General features: G+C 58.2%; 1 protein-coding gene across 1 annotated transcript; it reads right to left on the bottom strand.

Annotated features, from left to right (window-relative positions):
* Positions 1 to 901: 901 nt before the first annotated feature.
* On the bottom strand, positions 902 to 16,930 carry ROBO3 (roundabout guidance receptor 3; the record flags this gene model as incomplete). The annotated part of the gene is made up of 28 exons (XM_079929659.1): positions 902 to 1,126; positions 1,482 to 1,672; positions 2,156 to 2,323; positions 2,529 to 2,639; positions 3,087 to 3,235; positions 3,617 to 3,829; positions 3,999 to 4,137; positions 4,307 to 4,501; positions 4,788 to 4,927; positions 5,126 to 5,168; positions 5,260 to 5,283; positions 6,120 to 6,305; positions 6,401 to 6,572; positions 6,831 to 6,952; positions 7,171 to 7,396; positions 7,586 to 7,710; positions 8,239 to 8,405; positions 8,591 to 8,756; positions 9,061 to 9,142; positions 9,361 to 9,566; positions 9,882 to 10,053; positions 11,225 to 11,349; positions 11,629 to 11,756; positions 12,077 to 12,215; positions 12,312 to 12,432; positions 12,920 to 13,077; positions 13,436 to 13,762; positions 16,771 to 16,930. 27 exons carry the CDS (start codon positions 16,928 to 16,930, stop codon positions 1,512 to 1,514), a joined length of 4,125 nt encoding a protein of 1,374 aa, XP_079785785.1. The 3' UTR covers positions 902 to 1,126; positions 1,482 to 1,511.
* Positions 16,931 to 17,307: the final 377 nt, after the last annotated feature.

The following is a 17,307-nucleotide window of genomic DNA, read 5'->3' as shown; positions in this document are numbered from 1 at the left end:
GCGGGAAAGGTCAGGGGCAGAAGCCACACGCTGGGCGGTTGCTACTGAGCATGCCCAGGGTCGTGACCTCAGGATGAGGAGTCAGTGCTCTGGATACACATCCGTTCCTCTTTATTTGCTTTTCCTTTTTTGGATTTTATTTTTCTTTTAGCTTCCTGGTAAAATTCCTTTTGAAAACATGCCAACCTCATTTGCCAGACGAAATGAGAAAAAAGGGATTTGTACACACTTAGGTCAAAGTGGTAGGAGAGGTCAGAGCCTGGGACTGGGGGGTCAGCGGCCATCCCCTGAGAGCCCGGAGCAGTCACTGGGCAAGTGAGAAGGAAACAGACCTCAGTGCCCAGTGAGTGGTGTGGGCTGCGGGTTCGGGAGTGATGGGGACGATGGCGTTCGTGGCCAAAATTAAAAAGAAATTCTCTGCCAGTCTAACCAACTACATCTGGGTCTAATCTGGCTAAGAGGTGCCCATCTACACACACCCTTTGTGAGGGGTTGTGGGTGGTTGTCTGCAAAAGCCTGTTTTTCCTTCTTGGCTGGGATTTCCCCCATCAGCTCCTCCTTTCTTTGAGTTTTTAAAAATTACTGTTATTGTAAGGGGTATATTTCCTGATAGGGGAGGAGGGCACCAAGGGAGGGCCTGGCTCCGCTCTGGGAAGGCGGGACAAGATTCTCGCCGTTGGTTATTCGGAAAGTCCTTCTGGTTGTAACTGGGAAGACGGTGGCTTCAGCTCCTTCTGGAGGCAAAACAGGTGGCATCTCTTAGCCCTGCCCTCCCCTAGTGCTTTCAGCCGAAGAAGCTCAAATGATATACACACGCTCGCAGCCCCCTTCCTCCCCACATCCTGCACAAAACCAGACAAACAGGGCCCAGCGCTCTGATCAGACTCTTTTTATTGTCTTTCTTATGAATGGGTCCCAGATGGCAAGGGAAGAGCTGGCTCCTGGCTTCTAGGCCAATTTCTCAGGGAGCCCCATGCATCATTGCTGAGAGGGAAGAGACTCCTCCCTGCTCCTCTCCGCTCAGCCCTCATTCACCAAGGGGAGGGGCTCTTGCTCAGGCTCCGGGCCCAGGGACACGCCCTTCCCCATGGAATTTCTGGTAGCTCATCAAAGGTCATCTTGGTTCCTAGAGACAGAGGGGTGGGGGGGGGGAGAGAGAGAGAGAGAGAGAGAGAGAGAGAGAGAGAGGCTGGTTTGTAAGGTGCTGGTCGGGACAAACAGGACCCAGTGGGGATGCACCTCATTTCTGGTCAGCCTCTCTCCCGATCCAGCTCTCCTACAGAGCCTGGCCCCTCTGTTATGTCATCTGTCTTCATCCTTTGTCACCTGTGCTCCAGGAGTCCTCTCTTCCTCCTTACTCACGGGGTCCCTTCCTTTTGACACTTCCCCCAGAGGACCTCTCTGCCTTCCTAGTTTTAATCATCCCGTGGCCCATGCTCCCTAGCCCTCCACTCTCATTTTTTGCCATCCCCCGCCCCTACCTCTCCACGCTTCTGTCCTGGCCTTTGGCTCTAGCTCCGGCTCTGGCTCCGGCTCCGGCTCCGGCCAGGGCCCCGGGAGCCCCGAGAGCTGCCGGAGCCTCTCGAAGAGTTGCTGCCGGCTGTGGAACAGGTGCTGGTGCCCTGGCCCCGGGACAGGAAGCTTGGTCGGCTGTAGGGGAGCCAGGCCTCTTCTGCAGCACGAGACAGAGGGGCATTTGGGCCCAGGCAGGGGGAGAACATCGCTGCTTGCCCCCGTGCCCCCCTAACCGCCATCCCAGCTCTGGAAGCAGAGTTGAGGGCAGACCATCCTGGGGGCTGAGGAGAAGCAGAGCGCACAGCCCATGGCCTTTACATAACACGTGCTCAGAAACCCGTGGGGAACTCCCACGCAGAGAGGGCCTTGGGAAAGGAGGGACAGAGCGCCCGGCCCCCTCTCTTTTCTCCTCTGGGCTTCAGTCCTGGGAACGGATACAACTTGGGAACTTAAGGGGATTTTGCTCAAAGAGAGCTGGAGAGACAAGTGTCTTTGATGTTGAGCAAATGTTGACCTCCTCCCAGCTGGAGGTCAGGGGTGAGCTGGGTTGAAAATGAGTGCATCAGTGGCACGGTCCGTACCACCCTGTTAGGCTCCAGTCCCAGCGCCCACCCTCTTGTGCAGCAGGGGCCCTCCTTACCATCCAGGTGCGGGCCCCGCCAGGCCCCCAGGGGCCCAGCCTGCGCCACTCTCCTCTCCCCACTGTGTTCCCGCTCCCGTTCCAAGGAGGACATGCTGCCTGCCACCCTCAGCCCCAGGGCCCAGCTTGCCTCTTCCTCCGGTGGCGGCAAGGGAGGGGGCGGCAAGTCTGGGGAGAGACCTGTTTTCAGCGCGCTCCTGCTTCTCCCTATACGGGCCTTTCTCCCACTCCCACTCCCCGGCGTCAGAGGGCGCTGAACGAGCAGCCCAAGGTTTGGGTCCACTCGCTCCCTCCTCCAACCCGCAGAGCTCAACCTTGGTTATCTGCCTGCTTCCCCTACTGTCACCACCTCCCAGGCTCACGGCCCCCTCACCCCCAGGACTGTGCTCCCGCCGGTAGGGAAGAGCCTTGGGTTTCTTCCGGATTCGGGCACGGGGCCCGTGAAGTGGAGGAGTCATCTCCCCAGGCGCCTGCCGGGTTCTCCCTGTGGCATTGGGAGATGGGGGTAGGAGCGGGTAAGAGAGTGGATCAAGAAAGGGGCTTAGGGGCTTCCCTGGTGGCGCAGTGGTTGAGAATCCGCCTGCCAATGCAGGGGACACGGGTTCGAGCCCTGGTCTGGGAAGATCCCACAGGCCACGGAGCAATTGAGCCCGTGCGCCACAACTACTGAAGTCCGCGCGCCTAGAGCCCATGCTCCACAAGAGAAGCCACTGCAATGAGAACCCCGCACACCACAACGAAGAGTAGCCCCCGCTCGCCACAACTATAGAAAGCCCACGCACAGCAACAAAGACCCAATGCAGCCAAAAATAAATAAATAAATAAAGTTATTTAAAAAAAAAAAAAAAAAGAAAGGGGCTTGAGGGTGAAGGGGAAACAAGCTTCCGGGAGGTGGGGAGGTGGAGGCCAGTTGAGGGGTCTACAGACTCACCTGGGGCACTGCTGGCTGTACTAGCGGCAGCGCTGGGGCTGTGATGGAGGGCCGTGGGGTCAGCACCCAGGCCAGCAGGCCTCCCTTCACGGCTACTCAGCGTGGGCTGGGATACACTGAGAGGGGAACTTGGCCCAAGGGGCGCCCTCCTGCAATGACATGAGGCTTCATTTGTTCGCTCAACAGACAGTAAGTGCCTATTGTGTGCCAGGCACCATGCTAAACAATCAACCTAACACTCAGATGAATAAGACACAGCTCGTCCTCCACAAGGCGCCCATGCTCGTGGAATACGAGGAAAGCCAACTTTGAAATGCCCCAGGAAGCTTGCAGAGTCCCTCCAATGAGTGTCGGGAGTGAGAGACCTTGGCAGCCTCCACATTTCTCCCCAAATCACACTTGCACCCTGATACAGCCATGAGACCTCTGGGCCCCAGATTCATCCATCCATCTGGTCACCCACCCATTCACCCACTGGATAGATATGTACGGAGGGCCTGTAACATGCAAGGTACTATACACCTCCCTACCTGGGCGTCTGGTGGAGATGGGGAATGTCAGTGGGGGGCTGGGGAGGGTCAGGAGGTGAGGGGGTAAGAGTGGCTGTGGACTGCTGTCCATAGGAAGGTGTGGGAGAGGGGGTTTCCCCTCGGGACGGAGGGACCAAGCACCCCCCGCTGGTGCTGGGCTCTGCCACGTGGCTCCTCTCGGGCACTGGTGGGCCCCACTCTTCCGGCTCTGAGCTGGGGGCAAAGAGGCAGGAGGGCGGGGTGACTGAGTAGCTTCATACCCTCCCTTTGGCCTTCCGCTGCCCCCTTCCCTTCTTCTCCCAGCATCTTTGCCCTCCGCCGACAGGAGGCCCTGGGCTGGTCCCACGTGTACAGGGCATCTGCAGGCGAGGTGCATCCTTACCGGCCCTCCAGCGCCTCCTCAGGCCCCTCTAGGCAGCTCAGTTCACAGGAAGGGGGCGGGGGTGGCAGCGCTTCTGGCCAGTTGAGAGAGGGCATCTGTACAGGTTTCCCCAGAAGCTTTACTTTGCCCCCCCTGGCTCCTGAGGAGAGCAGGATGGGGCCACAGCAAGATACAGGCAGGAAAGAGGCAGAGGTGAGGCGCGTCAGAAAGGACTGCTGGGCTAGGTCCCAGAAGGGAGGGTGGAGGATACTCTTTGGGGAAGATGCTGCTCAGGGCTAAAATGGGGGTGTTGGGAACTGGAGTCCTACCACTGTCCCCCTGGCTCCATTCTGGAGGAGCATACTGGCTCCAGTCGCCTGGCTCCCCTGAGGGATGTGGAGGGAACCCCCCGTGGAAGGTCTGCAGCTCCTCGCCGGCCAGGTCAATGGTGCTGTAGACAGGACCCTCAGCAGAGGCGGCAGCTCCCCGGGCCGTCTGAGCCAGGTAAAGGGAGATCCCTGCTTCTGAGGGGGAGAAAGAGGGAGGCCCGGGGAGGAGACGGGGCAGAGACAGAAAAATAGAGGACAACAGGAGAATGGAGGGCACAAGGGGATGCCGCCTCTTCCCCTATCCCAATCCGGGGTAAAGGTAAGGCATGAGAGAGGCTCCCCCAACTCACAGCCTCCCAAGGATCACGCAGCCTCAGCAAGACTGGGACCCCTTGGCCCCCTTCAGTTTGCCCCAGCCGGTCGGGAGGAGAGAGGGTGCAGGGCCTCCTGGTGTACCCCTGAGGGAAGCAGAACTCCTCACCATTGTAATATCTGTCGTCTGGGTCAGGATTGCTGGGGCAGCAGCTTCCCCTGGGTTCCTGGGCCGAGGGGCTGCAAGATGAGTGCGGCCACGAGTCTGCCAGCCACGGGTAAGGAGCAGGGCCGAGGCCCATTGGTGGCCTGAGGGACAGCAGGTGAACGCTGGGGACAGAGAGCCTGAAGAGGCCAGCAAAGTAAGGGAGGCAGGGGTAATGGGAGCTGGAGGACAGTAACGGTGAGTGTGGGGGTGAGAGGAGGGCGGAGGTCAGCACGGGGAGGCAGCTGGGCCTGGGACGAAGGGAGTGGCCTCATCCTGGGGAGATGAGCTAAGAGAATTACCTGGAACTGGCTGCCGACAGGCCCTCTGAGTGTGGGAAGGACACTGGGGAAGACGACGGGGAGAGTGTGAGAAGCGCGGCTACCTGGGGTCCGAACCCCTCCCCTCCCCCACCCCGGGGGCAGAGATGTCTTACCTGCAGGTGTGTAAGCAAAGGAGGCTTCCGAAAAGGAACCCGTGAGAGAAAGAAGAGGGGAAATGGGGAGAAAAGTCAGAAATATCCATATTCTGGTCCACTCCTTGGGCGTGGTCCTAATTCCACCACTCAGGTTGTGACCAATTTCACAGGAATTGGTCACCTGTGAAACCCTAGACCAATTTCATCGGAATTCCTAGGGGTGCGACTCAGGCATCAGTAATTTTCTAAAGCTCCCCAAGTGACTCCTGGTAGCGAAGATTGAGAACCTCTGAACTAAGAGACCTCGCATCTCTCCGGACACGCCCCTTCCCAGGGAGAAGCAGAACTCAAGTCTCCTCCTTTCAGCGGGTCCCCCCTTTCCATCCAGACCCCGCCTGACAATTTATCGCCTGGGATCCTGGCCACACTTCCTCTGCCAGCCCCCGACCCCCAGGAAGTGAGTTTCCGCCCCCCGCCCCCCAGACTTGCCCCTTCTCTACTGAGGCTGACCGCAAAGCCTGCTCCTTCCCGAGGCATTTTAAGGACAAATCTCACTCCTCTCAGCAAACTCAGGTCCCGCCCCGCCTCCTCTGGGCCCCGATCTTCCCCGTCACCCCACCCCCCAAGCCCAGGTCCCGACAGCTCTCGGTTCCATCTTGGGCACCCGGCCCCTGTCCAAGGGGCTGAGTTCCCGTGCGACCCCTCGCCCGACGCCGCTCCGGGAGCTGTTGAGCCCCTCCTCCTCTCTTTCCATCCTCCCCGCCTCCCTCCCTGGGGGGGCGGGATCTCCAGGCTCCGCCCACTCGAAGGCCCTCCTTTCCATCTCCGGGAAGCCCTTGTGCCCCGCGGCCCGCGCTGCCCCCGGGCCGGGCTCTCACCCGTGTAGTGACTGAGCTCCTTGCGCTGCCTCTGGCGCCGGTAGAGGGCGGCGCAGAGCCCAAGGAGCAGCGCCCCGCACGCGGCGCCGCTGCCCGCGAGGAAGGCGGGCTCCCGCAGCACCCTCGCCAGCCGCTCCGCCAGCCCTGGGCCCGCCTCGAGCCCAGGCTCCAGTTCCGGCGGAGACGCTGTGGGGGTCAGAGAGGTGAGGGGAGTAGAGGCACCGCTACCCCAGGACCCCCCTTAACTCCCAGCCCCGCCCTCCCACCCCCTCCGGACTCACGCAGCTGCACCGACACCGGGGCACTGGCCACGCCCACGCCCGCGCTGGTGGCCGCCGCGACCTGGATCCGGTAGAGGAGACCGGGCAGCAGTCCCCGGAGCACCGCCGAGCGCGCCCAGCCTGACGCGGACCGATTGAGGTGGAAGCGGCTCTCATTGCCCAGGCACCAGATCTGGGGAGGCCGAGACCCGGGTTTAGAGATTCAGAAGTGGCTTCTGGCCTCACGGGGAAACTTGAAGCTCTGAATGGTAGAAGGGGCTTAGCCGGGCGTAATTCAACTCAGAGAGGGCACTCTGAAACCTCTCTCCTCTTCCCCCAGCCTCGTCTCCAGTCCCAGAGCCAGTCCTAGGTTCCCTCCTCCCGAATCCTAACCCCTCCATCCTCCCTCTCCCTCCACTCCCCAGCCCGCCCACCTCCTCAACCCCTGCACCTGGTATTCCTTGATGACCCCATTTTGCTGGGAGGGGAGCGGACGGTCCCAAGACACAGTGATACTGCTGTTGCCGTCACCCCCCAAGGCCACTGCCACTCCCTGGGGGGGACCACTGGGGGCTGGGCCAGGGTGAAGCATGGTGAGAAGGACACAGACAGTCATTGCAAGTTGCCCCTCCTGCCCCAACCTTCCTCATCCTCCCAGTTCTAACATCTTAGGGAAGTGAGATGCATCCCCCCTTCCCACCGGCTCCTTGCTCTCCCCAGGCAAACCTTCATCCTCCCCCACTCCTTCTTCCCTCTTGTCCACCCATCAGCTCTGGGCCCCACCCCCTTACCCTCCTCAGGAATGCTCCTGGTCACCAAGGGGCTTTCAGCCCCCAGCCCCTCCTGGCCTTGGGCTTGAACCTTGATCTGAATTTGAGTCCCTGGGGGGAGTCCTCTTAGCACAGTACTTTGCTGGTTTGGGGACTGTAGGTCCAGCACTGACCAGCTTCCCCCATCAGGACCTGCTACCCTCCAAGACACCCGGAAACCTTGTACCAGCTGGACTGGGCCATCTACCTGTGGGAGACAGGACAAAGCACACCAGGGGGAGAGCTGGAGCCACGTAAGTCCTCCAGTCCCAGCCCCTCCTCCACTCACCCATCTTCCCCAGCCACTCACCTCGCACTCTCCCATACCAATTCTTGGAGGCCCCTCTGTCCCCCATCATCATCTCCACCCTTAGCCTCATCCCTAGGCCACACTCACAGTCCAGGACACCTGCAGGGTCCGGGGCCCAAGGACTACGGGCTCCTGCAGACGCACAGCCACTTCAGCCAGTCCCCGCTGGCCTCTCCACGGGTCCTCCTCCACTGGCCCGGATGGGTTGCTGTCTATTGACCAAAGAGCCCACTCAGCAGGGGCCTCCGGGACAGGGAGTCAGGACTGAGAGTGCGAGTATGTTCCACCTCTGCCCTGCCCCACAGACCACTACTTAGTACTTTGAAGCACATCCCAGGGTCAGGAACAGGCTGGTCAGAGGAAGAGCTTCCAGAGGTGGGCCAGGGTGTCCAGCTAACATGAGTATTCTTTCTGCATGGCTACATATGCGCCCTTTAAAGGCCCTGTTCCTCATCTCTCACATGAAGATGACCCCCCAAGTTTCCTTCTACTTATAATCTGCGTTATCTGTGGGTAAAGCCTCAGAAGTGAGGAGCTACCAAGATGACTGAATCAATCTTCCTCTCTTTCTCTCTCTCCTCTTCTCTTGTTCCCTCAGTGAAAGGAAAGCATGACCACCTATTCCAGGCCGGGCCACCAGGACAGACCTGGAACCAGGCAGGTGCTCTGGTTTGCGGGGAGGGGGCGCTCTGCCATGTTGCACGTTATACCCATGATCCAGAGACCCTGACCTTACTCACCCTGGGTGCGGACGGGCTTGGAGACGGGGCTGGGCTCACTGAGGCCCCAGGTTCCCACGGCTCGCACCAGGAACAGGTAGATGGTATTGGGCTGCAGGCCACTGACGGTGTGTGTCTCCAGCTGCACGCCGTCTGCCACCGTCCGCCACATGTTGCCAGAGGCTTGACTACAACAAGAATGAGGTGACAGAGCTGTCCGAGCCCAACCTGTCTATTTCATCTCATCCATTCTCTGTCACCCCCTACTACCTCCTCACCCTGGCAAACCTCTCACCACAACAGCAAAGCCTTTAAGGACACAGGGGCCCCTCCTGGTAACTTTCCATGTTTGCATTCAAAACCTTCTCCTTACCTGAAGGCCTCTATCACATAAGAGGTGACTGTGGCCCCAGCTTGTGGGTTAGGCTTCCAGGTCAGGGTAATGCTGTTCTTGGTAATGTCAGTGACCACTGGTTGCGAGGGAGGCCCCGGAGGGGTACTGTGTTCTGTAGGGGGGTCTGGTGATGCTCCCCAGTCTTCTGCAGTGAGGAGATAATCTTTGAGTAGAAGGATGGGGAAAAGATGGCCCCAGCGTAACCTTCCTCCTTCCCAGAGGAGCTGTGGCGCTGTGACAGTGGTGATGGTGGAGGGGGGACATAGTGAACTAACCCCTGCTCACATGTGCCTCCCAAGGGCACCACTTCTGTCCTCCTTTTCCCCACCACCATGGCCATGGCATTTGGAAGATAAAATCAGTCCTGGGGTTTGGGGAGGTACTGGCCACCTTTGAAGCAGGTTTGGAGAAGGGTGCTGGCAAAACAGGGGAACAAAGGAAAAACTCACCCCGCTTCCTCAGCCAGCCACTCCAGGTGGCCTCCCCTGTGGAACTCTTGGCCACACAGCTATAGAATCCCATGTGCATCTCCTGCAGGAGAGGGTGGAGGACTGGCAAACTGGGAGTGGAGCAAGGTAGGCCGAAGGAGTGGAGGTGGGTATACGGAAGGATGGGGAGGATGCTGTCCACTCTAGGTGGTCTGAGAGCAGAGGGGCAGAGGTGGAGTTCAAGCTGCAGCAGGTACTGGAGTTGGGCATGTGGACCACGTGGCCATTCTCAGTTACTTGGGCCCCAGGAGTGAGACTCACCTGCACACTGGCAATGTGCAGGGTACCATTGGCCATTAGGTTGAGCTGGACGTCATCCCCGTGCAGCCACTGCCCATCCTTCTTCCACTGGACACTAGGTTGAGGGTTCCCAGTCACTCTGCATGGCAGCCACACAGAGGAGCCAAGTGCCAGCGTCTGATTGGCTGGTCCCTGGAGGATGATGGGAGGCAGCCCATCCAGGGAGGCTGAGAGAGGAAGAACTTGGGCACCTCAGGCGAGGGTCCTGGGTTCAGGCAACCAGCCCCTTGTCCTCATCTCTGCTCCTTCACTTCCCCTCCCCTGGATATTGCAGGGGGCTTCCATAACTATCTGTTGTCTGTGTGTGGGATCAGCCATCTACTAGTGGCTTCTGTACCTGATTTCCAAACTTCAAGGACATGTCTCAGGAACATGCCTCTCCCCTTGCAGACATATTACAGCGAATCCAAGAAAAACAGATCTCTTTAAGCCATGATTTCCTTCCAGGCCGTGAGTCCAGCCCTGTCTCCATGGGCACGTACCTCCTTTCACCTCCAACAGAGCCTTGGCCAAGATGCTGCCGGCCACACTGACAGCCTGGCACACGTAGTAGCCAGCATCCCCGCTCTGCACTTCAGCGATGCTGAGCTGGCCTCTGGGAGAGACTGAGAAGCGCCCCGTGGGCTGAAGTGACTGACTGGGGAATAGCAGGGCCTGGGGACAGAGCAAGCAACCAAGCCACCTGGCAGCTGGCAGGGAGAGCTCCCCATTCTCACCAACCCCAGGATCCAGAGAATTCCTAAGCTTCTAGTTCATACTCTGTCCAAAGCCAGTGTTGTGACCTTAGGCAAACTAGTTAACCCTATTCACAAGAATAAGGGAGTTTTATTAGATGATTTGGGGGGTGCACATCCCGGCTCTACCAGTCAGGAAACTGAGCAAGCTATTTAACCTTCCTGAGCCCCAATTTCCCCAGATTTGACTCTTAGAGGATACTTACGAGGATTCAGTCAAGTGATTACCTGAAACCCTTTCAATACATTGGATGATAAATGTTAAGTGCTTTCCCCTTCTTTCTGGCTTTAACATTTTACGTTAGATACACAGAAGGTAAGGAAGCAGGTTTTAATGACATCATGCTGAGCCCCTGACTGACACTTGTTCCCACCCTCTACTACCATCAGCATTTTGATTCATTTAAGAATCTAATTAAAATGCAGCAGTCCCCAGTGCTAGAGAAGATGCTGGAAAATTGTGGCTGTGGATTTGCAACGAGGCAGTGGGTGGCCTGGTTTCCCAGTGGGATGGGGTTAATGAGACTTATTTTATTCTTATTTTATTCTACTGACCCTGTTTCTCTCACTTGCTGGCACAACTCCCTCCCCTTGGAGGGAGTTACTTGTGTTGTAACTTCAGTTCATGTTCATTCCAATTCTATATGCTGAGATTTGCTTGCTGAGGTTGAGGGGTGTCTGTGAGCTCCCCCTGGTGGAAGTCCTTTGTAATTAGAAAAGCGTGTAATGTTCTACCCTGAGCAGCTTTGGTACAGTACTCGCTTTCCAGAGCAGAATGTTAAAGCCCAGACCCCAGGCGTGGGGAGGAGGAAGGAGCTAATTGGATCTGCTACATCCTCAGGACAGCCTTGCCCAAAACAGAAAGATTCTCCAAGAAAATACAGGACTGTTCCCTACCACCAAAACATATTATCATATGTTCCAGGCCTTTTATATTCACTATCTTATTTAATCCTCCCAAATAACTTGCACAGGTTTCTGGAAGGAAAGCTAAGACTGAACCCCAGAGAGAAGTTTGCAGAATGTAGAAGGAGGACGGCTGAGACCCAGAGGAGAAGCTGGTGGGAAGGCCTGTGGAGCTGGCCACCTACTTGACTTCCCTCCTTTTGCCAGAAGATGGCAGGCGGGGGGTTTCCTTTGGTCTCGCACTGGAAAGCTATGCTCTCTCCAGGAGCCGCCATCTGGTCCTGGGGCTGGGTCACCAGCTGGGGTGGGACTGGGAAGGGGAGGGGAGATAAAGGAACAGGGAGTCAGGGGTACTAAGAAGGGAGACAGGAAACAGGAGAGAGACGCCTGAGCTTGGCTTAAGCAGGAGCAGATGTCCGTCTTTTGCTCAAGCCTGCTTAGCTTTCCCATCCTTCCTCTCCTTCCAGAAGTCTCAGGGGATGCACTCATATCTCCTGCTCTGTCCTTTCTCCTCATTCTCCACCTCCACCCATCCTCCGTCTTCCCTCGTCTCATCCCTGCTGCAGGCAGTCCCAGGTGGGGCCCTCACCGTGAACACTGAGGGAGCCGGATGCTTCGGCGCGGCCCACGCTGTTCTCCGCCACACAGGTGTAAGTCCCCTCATCTTCAGCGCTCACACGCCCGATCCAAAGGCTGTGGTCGCTCCGGATCTCATACCTGCTCCACCCCCCACCCCCAGGCTGGATTGGCCACAGCTACACACCCTTTCTCACCCACCCCAGGACAGACACCAGGATCAGGGTACATAAGGACAAGGTAGACCTCAACAGGGACAGAAGCTGCTACCCATGGACCCATGAACGGGGGTGGGGACTGGTTAGCGCAGGGGCCACAGGCTCTGGGGAACAGACTTCTCTGTGCCAGCAAGTGAGAGGCATCTGCCTTCCTGTCCCCCCGCCCCGCCCCAGCTTTCTAGGGCTGGGTATGTTCTTGAGCTGATTGGGTCTCCTCACAGGCGGTAGGAGGGGGCTTCTCACCTGCCTGTGGGCAGTTCCCCATCCTCCTTGCGCCAGCGTAGACGAGGCGGGGGATCCCCCTGCACCTCACATGGGAAGTCCACGGGGGCATCAGCCAGGACCACCTGATTCACTGGTCTACGCAGGAATGAGGGACGCTCTGTGCAGAGTGAGTGAGTGAGTAGTCAGGAGGTCAGCTCAGTTACTCACTCCCCAGGCTACACACTCCCATAACTCCACAACCCCACGTGCCTACCCAGGACCACAAGTTTGGCTGCCCCACTCTCCCGTTCTCCTGCCATGTTGGAGGCCACGCACACATACATCCCTGCATCACTCTTGAGCGTATGTGACATCATCAGCTTCCCTCCACGGAGCTGCAGAGTAATAATGGAAACTTTGATCATTTATAGCCATCAAAGCCTATTTGTTTATCTGATCCTCACAGCAAGCCAATGAAGAAGACCAGTGAATTTGACCCACTTATCAGATAAGGAATCCTTGAGTGATTTGCGCAAGGTGGGGGCTCAAGTGTATCATTTCTCCCACAGCCCAGACCACCTCCCACCAGTCCCTGGGGCATCATAATCCCCACCTTCTTACACTGATTCCGTCCTACCTCTGCTGATTTATCCCCCACTCAGTAGCTGACTCTCAGCCTCTGGTTAGCTAATACCCCAATTTCAAATCTCTTGTCTTATCGCCTCCAGGTCATTCCCCCCGGCCCCTCCAAGACCTTTAGACTCAGGCCTTCCTCCTCTGACACATGTCCCAGACCCCTAGCCTAGGGCTTCGCCCCTCAGGATGTCCCTGGCCCCGACCCTGGCTCCTGGTCGGATCCCCAGCCGTGGCCCCACCCCTCACCGTGATCCTTCCCTCCTCCTCCTTGAGTCTAGCACCATCCTTCTTCCAGGACACGGAAGGCTCTGGGTGGCCGCGGGGGGGCACGCATTCCATTACCGCGGGCTCCCCCACGGCCGCCACCACGTTCCCAGGAGACTGCCGGAAATCATCGCGGAGGACTGGAGAGAGGGAGAGCGAGAGCGAGAGCGAGAGAGAGAGAGAGAGAGAGAGAGAGAGAGAGAGAGAATGAATGACCACGGGAATAAATAGGGTGTGGGGTGACATAACTGGGTGAGGACATAGGAAAGTGTTTTGGGGAGAGATGGATCACCACAGACCGCAGACCGGAACTCTTCCCGGGTTGCCACAACACCAGGCCCACTTCCTCATCCGACCAAAGCGAGGGCTTTAGAGACCAAAGGTCTTAGTCCCAAAGGGAAGCTGCTGAATGGGTTGAGATTGGGCCTGGCTCTGGATGGGATTACCCGGTGCCCTCCCGTCTTCCCGAGGCTCTGGAAGCAACCAGGAGACTCCTACCTGCCACTTCTAGAGAGGCGTTTCTACTAGCCGCCGCTCCCAGGTAGTTGCGCGCCACGCAAGTGTAGACACCCTCGTCCGGCCGCGCGCGGCGCCCATGCACGATGCGCGGGAAGAAGAGGGCGCCGCTGGGCAGAAGCAGGCGGTGTGCGCGCGGGTCCTCGCGCGCGGTGGACACGCGCGCCCCATTCTTGTACCACTCGATGTTGGGCCGCGGCCGGCCCTCCGCGCGGCAGGGCAGCGTGGCCGGCTCGCCTCGGGAGACCAGCAGATCTGGCGGCTGCTCCACGATGCGCGGCATCGCGTCCTCCGGCCCGACCTTTGACCCTGAGGGGGGTGGGGGGCGCAGAGCATTCAGACCCGGAAACCGGGAGAAAGATCGAATCTCCAGAGAGAAGAAAGATCCCCTCCTGCCCACCCTCTCTGTGTGTAGGGTCGAGTATCTCCTTCGGGACAGGTGCCCCGCACGTTCTTAGGCTGGAAAGAAGATGCCTGCGGACAGGCAGATCAGTAGAGGAATCTGGACACCTGCTCCTAGGCCGGCTTTCTAGGCCGGCTAACGACGCCAGCCTCCTGCCAAGCTGAAGTGCAGAGTGACTGGGCCACGGCTTGGCAAGTAGACCGCGCCTCTAGCCGACTGGTTTTCAGTCTCCCACCCGCGCTGGTTCACAGACCTGTGAACAACCATAAGCGGTGCACCAGCGCCGACAATTTGTTCTTCGCCCCCGCGCGGTCCCGGACCAGCGATATGGAGACTGTGGCCCAGCCTGGGGCCCCCCCTTAGGAAAGGGAAGAAGTGAATGATGGGCTGAGGGCTAGGACTCCTTATCCTGGAGCCCGTGAATAGGCACAGTGCCCTCTTACTGACACCCCACAGATAATCACGTTTCTGGGTCCTGTGAAGTCACGCGAATTGAACGCAAATGATGGTGGAATAGTGAGTAACGCTCCTTTTCTAAGAGGGCATAGTTTTCAACAGATTATTCTACAGGTTGATAATAGTTAAGAAAGGCTAAGAATCATTGAGAGAGGAATTCCTCACTTTCCTTGGTCACTCAGATCCGTTCACCCGCATGTCTACTCCTGCCCCTCACTTGGCCTACAGATTTCTGCTCGCTTCTTCTTCTGCAGTTTGGGATCCAGGATCCTCGAGCGGGTTGAGCTCAGACGCCCACCCCCAGATTCGTCAAAAATGGATTTGTAACCTATGGCCAGTAGGCGTCGCTGCCGCCTCGCGTAACCTGGTGTCCTTAAATAACCAGGGACAGCCCCGTGCTTCTGTTCTCTGCCTCCCTCCCCCGCCCCCGCCCCCAACGCCCCACCCCACCCCCAGTTCCAAAATCCGCGGGGACCTCTTGCTTCCAGCCTCTGTACGGGATTGGGTTTCATTTCTCAGCCCCGTCTCTTAAGAAGTTCTAGTGGAGACAAAGCTGCACGGGTTGCCCCGTGCTGCTGCTGTCCTGGGGAGAGGGTACCTAACTGGTTAGGGACAAGAAGATCGGTTTCCCTCCCACTTAGGGAAGGAAGGAATTTTTCTCGATTTCCTCCCTTTCAGATGGAAACCTCTGCTTCTCACTCGTTTCTTCTCCTCCATCCCATTCCAGTCCCCGTTTAGGCAGACCAGACCCCACGTGAGCGACCCTAGAGTGGATAAGAGCTCAAGGGGTGTCGTGGAAGCGACCGGGGCTGGAATCTCAGACGCTGACACTTCCTAGCTGTCAGAACTAGGGCGAATTATTGAACTTGTCTGGGTCGAAGTTTCTTTACCTGTAATGTGGCACTGGTGGTAGGGTTGTCACAAGACCAGAGTGTATGTAAAGCACTTGGAAGAAGACTCCATGAATGTGGCTATTCTACTTTTAGTTAAGGGCTCTTCCTCCCTGGCCCACCTTACCTTATCTTGACCTCTACAGTCTCTACCTGAATCAGATTCTTCCAGGCCCCAAAATTCCCTTTCCCCCCTTCACATGGCCTTTGGGTGTAATGGAAGTTGGTTTGTTATTGCCAAGCTTTACGTTGCTTTCGTGACCATTAGGATACTATTCATCCGCTCTGAGTTTGTTTTCTCAGTCACAAAATGTGACCATCAACGCACCTCCTTGAATTTTCGAGTTTGAATGAGACGATGTGTGGTGTAAACACTGTAAGAGTGCTGGGGGAGCAGAGGCGCGTCTGGGGTGTCCGTGAGAAGGGCTCTGTGCTTAACCTCCTGGGAATCTAAGAGGGTCAGGAGGTTGGAGAATCCCATCTCATTCCCCATCTCCTTCCTCCTTGCTCCCTCCATACAAACCACACCCTTCTCATCGGCTCTTTCCCCCTAATTCCTGTAGACACAGCTGCAGGCGTCCTTTCCCTGGAATTTCTTCCCTGTCATTCCCGGTGTCAGGAGATGCTTCGACAGCAGCTAATGACCATGCTAATGAGGCTCTGGCGCTCCTCCCCCAGCACCTGGAGTACCCCACTCACAAACACACATCCATTGCCTGGGTCTCCTTTCTTGCCACCTTGGAGTCCCCAGCACGGTGCTGGTAGATTCGAGCGGGTAGAGGCGGAGGGATGAAGGCTGTGCCCAGAGGGGGATCAACAGCAAAGTCGTTCAGGGCTGCGGGAGTTCCCAATGCTGCCGGCAGGGGGCGCAATTGGCCCTCTCCCCAGGCTCCGGCAGATCTACTCTCGCCGCCTCCCCGCAGCGCTAGGGGAAAGCGCGCTGTCTCAATCATTTATTAATCACCGTAATTAGCGGTAATGACCTCCCAGCCAGCGCTGCCCGCCCGCCGCAGCTCTGCCGGGGTGAGCCGGCGGTGAGTTCTACCTCTGAGGGGCAAACTTCTAAGTTTCCCTGAAATGGTCGCCGCCTCTGTCGCCTTCTGTAGCAAACACATTTAACATTTTGGCGTCATCACCCTCGTCCTAAGTGAGTTCTTGGAAAACTTAGGGTCCCGAACGGAAACCTGTTACCTGGGTGGGTCACCGAGTGGCCCGGCTTGGCCCAGGCCCTCCAGCGACCGCGCCCCCTCCTCTACCCTCCGTGCTGTGGGTCCCGGCCTCTCTTACTCAGGTTCTTCTCACCTGGGGTGGCCGTGGACATCGGTTGGGGAGGAGAGGAGTGGTGGACTCAGCTGCCAACTCCTCCCAAGCCCTCGATCTCCCGCCGATATCCCCACTCAGGTGCTTTAAGCCCCAAACTAGCCATTGGTCCCCACCACCCGGGAGGCGTGGGAGGGAGTAGCTGGGTCCCGAACCTTGGGGCAGGAGCGCTTTGGACTCCCCGTCCATGCCGCCCTCCCACCTTACCCCATCCCTGGATCCGAAGTCCCCGTGGCGCAGGGTCTCACCGTTGAGATAAGGATCGCCGGGGGTCAGCTGGCTTTGGTTGAGCGTCGCCACCGAGGAGTTGAAGCCAAAGAGCAGGTCGCTGGAGTTGGAGATGTCTCCGCCCAAGGAGTCCGCGAACAAGTTCATCTGCAGCAGCGTTTTAAGCAGGTAGCGCAGCATGGCGCGACCCGACTGGGACCGGGGCTGGGGGCTCGGGGCCCAGCCCCTGGGTCTGAGACCCGCGGGCCGGGAGCCGTAAGCCCCTCTACAGCTTCTGCGCGCTGTCCCAGCCACGGTGCCGCTCTCCTGCCGGCGCGCCTGGGTACCGCGCGTGCCTCCGCGTGCCCTCCTCCTTCCCTCGTCCTTCTCTCTCCAACCCGCCGTGCCCGGGTCCCCCGGGAGCTGGGCGGGCAGAAAGCAGGTGCCACGCGGATCACCGCGTAATTAAGGGATTAATCCGCCGCCTTCCACCCTCCCACCCCCACCCCGACGGCCACTAGCAGGGCCAGAGACTAGAGTCGCGTCGCGCGCGAGATGCGGAGTCCCCGCCCCGCGCC

This window comes from Stenella coeruleoalba (genome assembly GCF_951394435.1).
Source record: "Stenella coeruleoalba genome assembly, chromosome: 8".
Classification (NCBI taxonomy): Eukaryota; Metazoa; Chordata; class Mammalia; order Artiodactyla; family Delphinidae; genus Stenella; species Stenella coeruleoalba.
The sequence above is the reverse complement of the archived record's forward strand: the minus strand, read 5'-3'. Positions and strand labels throughout refer to the sequence as shown.